At 52.9% G+C, this 4,022-nt stretch overlaps 1 protein-coding gene across 1 annotated transcript in view; it reads left to right on the top strand.

Annotated features, from left to right (window-relative positions):
* The first annotated feature begins 2,306 nt into the window (after positions 1–2,306).
* Positions 2,307–4,022, top strand: part of KLHDC1 (kelch domain containing 1) — a 44,543-nt gene continuing 42,827 nt past the window's right edge. Inside the window, exon 1 of the mRNA XM_019550988.1 lies at positions 2,307–2,444. Within this exon, the coding sequence (XP_019406533.1) occupies positions 2,343–2,444 (102 nt within the window). The 5' untranslated portion in view covers positions 2,307–2,342. The remainder of the gene's footprint in view (positions 2,445–4,022) is intronic.

Here is a 4,022-nt window from a genome sequence, read left to right on the forward strand (position 1 = left end):
GGCTGGTACTTTTCATTCCATCCAGGAAGAGCACCCACCAACTACTGAAACTTCCTTAGCCTGATGAAGGGTTTTTGAACCCAAAAGCTTGCTTAATAATTGTTTTCCAGCTTTTTAAGTTGGTCTAATAAAAGATATCAGATTCACCCAAAGAACCCCGTCTGCCTATATCCTTAGACCTGCAAGGCTACAACCTACACCCTAGTTATTTGGAAGCATTTCTCTCAGCAATTCTGTCCTTTACACTATAATCATGTTGGCTGAGATGATTGTTTTAATTACGAATCTTGAATGTCTTCAAAATTACTTACGGATGGCGGTCTTCAGCTCTGTGATGTAAGTATCTCTTCTTTCTTATGTCTTATGGTTCCAGGTTAGAAACCAGTACCCTTCTACCATCGTATTATCAACTGTTCCAGTATTTTACCAGTATTCCTTACAACATCCTTTTCTCCTCCAGTGAAATAGTAAAAGGCTTGATCATAATTTTTTCATCATTATTCCCCATAGTCAGCTCTTTTGTAATTGTGACAAGTTTCATTGGCTGGGAATCCGGTATTCCCAGTGGTACATGTCCCCCATGCTGTATCTTTCCTCTTTTGGATTGTTTTATCAGCCTATTAATCATGCCCACTTCCTTGCTGTAGGCTTCACTAGACTGATTCTTGCTGCCATGTTTCACATGCTGCAATGTTTATGTTGGGTCATAAAAGAAAAGGACTTCATACCTGTAAAGTTAAACAGGATCTTGACTGAAGAGAGCCGGTTACATAAGTGACCCAACTGCAGCAACACTCTAACCATACGTGTAGTGCACAGATTAACAAACTTCCTTGTGTCTCCTTCAGATTTTTCCCTCTTGCTATTTTAGATGACCTCCTGAGGTCCCTTCCAAGCCTAATTTTCTATGATTGTTTGTTCTCCTTCCTTCCAAATTTCAGCCACGTTGCTGACTTCCTGCCCTTTGGGCAGGGGGCTGGACTCTATGATCTCCCGAGGTCCCTTCCAGCCCTAATGTCTATGAAATCTACAGATTGACTCTGGGTCTGAGCCACTTAAGGACTTCCCAAGTTCCTCTTGCATTTGACCACAAGCCTGACCAGCCAAACTGGGTGATAGGACACTGAACACAAAGGCCAGGACAAATTGTGGTCAACATGCCGTCAGGCTGGGCAGTTCCAGTCTGGCTCAGACACAATGAAGTGCCATCACATGGACAAGCCCCTGGCACATTCAGTAGGTGGTTGCAACACCTGGTCAGTTTCAAAGACATTTTGACCAGCTGTCAGGGCGCCCTAGCCACACTGCAGTAGTTATATCCCCTCCAACAAACTCTTTGCCTGCTGAAAGGGGGCTTAAGAAACACAAGTAAGGTCTCGAGATAACACAATGTGGTGCGTCTACACCAAGGTCAGGCAATTACTTCAGGCCGAGGGCTGCCTACTGAGTTTTGGCAAGCTAACGAGGACTGCATGATGAGCAGCCCAGGGCAGATAAATATTAATTTTCTAAATTTTTTAGGGGTCCTGCAGGCCAGATGGTATAGCCTGGCAGGCCACATCCGGCCCACAGGCCACATTTTGCCCACTCCCGGTCTACACGTTCACTGATGTGCTGTAGTTACAGGCAACCCCCGCTTAGCACTCTTAATTGGTTCCTGAAAACCAAGCCTGAAATGAAACTGAAGTATTTGATGAGCAGAGACAGCAACTGCAATTGTTTTTAATGATGACCGTGAGTGTTCTAGCAAAACTCGCTGAGCGCCAAGTGAAATCAGGTATCCATTTAAAATAAGCATTATCGCAAAATAGCGCCAAGCAAAACAGCATTAAGCGGGGTCGCCTGTACTGCATAGTTGAGTACTTCCTCCACGAAGCACTATCTGAACGCTTACTGCACAGTAGCGCCGCTGGCGCAGTTTTGTGACGGTCGCCAGTGGCCTCATAACACCGCGGGAGCTAAGCTACCGCGTAGCAAGGGTCTGGAGCGGACAGCCTGCATGCCTCCCCCTGAGGGACTACGACACTGGCTGCCCTCAGCCTCCTGGGGTCGAAGGCACCGTGGCCAGCCGCGAGTCCCTCTTGGCAAGCGGTAGCCGAGCCTCCCTCCAGCCGTGAGGAATACTGGGGCGACGCGGGGTGCCCCGCCCTCTCCCCGCGGCACCCCGGAACGGGAGAGGCCCGCGGGCCCCGCGCCAGCCCCACGTGCGCGCGCGCGGCGCCGCCGGGCCGGGCTGTCCCACCATTTGGACCCTCCGCGCTTCCCGTCCGCCGCAGTTGCCCGGGCCGCGGAGGCGCTGCTGGGACGCGAGCGCGGAGGCAGGGCCCATCCCCACCCCCAAGATGGCGGCGGAGGCCCCCGAGAGGTTCTGCGTAGCCGAGGAGCGGAGCGGCCACTGCGCTGTGGTGGACGGTCACTGTCTCTACGTGTGGGGGGGCTACGTGGTAAGGCCACGAGCTCCCCGCAGGGCACCCTGCGGGGTCTGTGTGAGGCGCGGAGGGGGAGGGGGAGGGGGATCCGCTTCGCGCGCCTCGTCCGCTGATTGGCGGAGGGGCGCTGCGCGCGGGCGTTTCGAATCGCGTTAGCTGCGCGTTCGCGGCCCAGCGGCTGTAACGGCCCTAACGGCCACTCCCGGCTTCCGCACGCATGCGGGGTCGCGTGTCTCCCTTCATGTCCAGTCTCCTAGATCCTCGCCACTGACACACTGTACCTCGCACCTCTGGCGCGCATACCTCCCGGCTCCCCCCGAGGGGTCCTGCCAAGAGGAGCGGGGCCGGACGGGGCCTGCAGAAGCCCGGATAGCCTTGTGCAGACCAGCCTGGGCAAACCTAATGTCTGACTTCTGGGTGGCCGTTCCTCCCGTTTTATGGAGGGCAGCCTGGTTTTCTGCTGCTGTCTTATCCAGACAAAACAGGGCACCTTTGTGTCAGACTGGGGGAAGTCTGTGGGAGGAAAATAGAGGACATAAAGGTGTCTAGGTTTCCTCTCAGTAGGACAGAGTACAGGTAACCACCGCTTAGCGCTCTTAATTGGTTCCTGAAAAACAAAGCATTAAGTGAAACTGAAAGTATTTGATGACCCAAGATGGCGACTGCAAGCGTTATAATGAAACTTGCTGAGCGCTAAGTGAAATCGGATATCAATTTCAAATGAGCATTATAGCAAAATAGCGCTAAGTGAAACACCGTTAAGTGCAGGTTGCCTGTAGCAGAAAAGCGGGCTGTCCTCCATAACACCGGACGAATGTTCACCCTATCAACCCCTCAGCAAAATGACACCATCACCCCATACAGCACAAGATGTCACACCCCGACCTGTCATGGGTAAAGCTGGGGGAGCACAGCAGCCACTGCCCTGCTGTTGTACAAGGTTGTTAATATACACTTGAGATCCTGGGGCGAGGACGTGCAGAAAATCCCTGCAGTCTACCAATCTGACCATGGGAAAAAACTTCTTGACCCCAAGTATGGTGTCACTCTTACCTTGAATAGAGAGACAAAAGCAGGGGTCGGCAATTCTTTTGGCTGGACGGCCACTTTAGGCGTTTTGGTGAGTTGTTTGGGTGGGAATGGGTGAATTGATACTGTCTGTCCCGGGCCTGTCCACCCTGCACCTGCTGAGTGCTGAACAGGACAGGCAGGTCAGCTGGGACCACCACAGGCAGGGCACACTCCCCTGGGCGGATGGGACAGAGTTGTGGGCGCACGGGGGCGGCACCCGGGAGCTGGACAGGCAGTGACAGCGCGGGTTCAGGCCTCAGGGCAGAGACGTGATCCACTCCCTGTACGTGTCGCTGCCCACGGTCCTGGCCCCTGTCCACTTGTTCCCGCTCCTGGATACGGGGGGTCGTGGTGGTGGTGGGGTGTGTGTAAGCCAAACAGTGCCTCAATCTTTGTAATAAAATAAGTTCTAAATACCTCTTTATTTTGGCATTTGATTTTGTTTCTTTTATCATGGAAAATCAGCTCCCCCTGCCCCCTTTGCTCACTGGGACGTGGGTCTAGCTGCAGCTGTCTTCCACC

The sequence above is a fragment of the Crocodylus porosus genome, unplaced genomic scaffold (genome assembly GCF_001723895.1).
Source record: "Crocodylus porosus isolate Cpor-Errol unplaced genomic scaffold, CroPor_comp1, whole genome shotgun sequence".
In the NCBI taxonomy this organism is placed as follows: Eukaryota; Metazoa; Chordata; order Crocodylia; family Crocodylidae; genus Crocodylus; species Crocodylus porosus.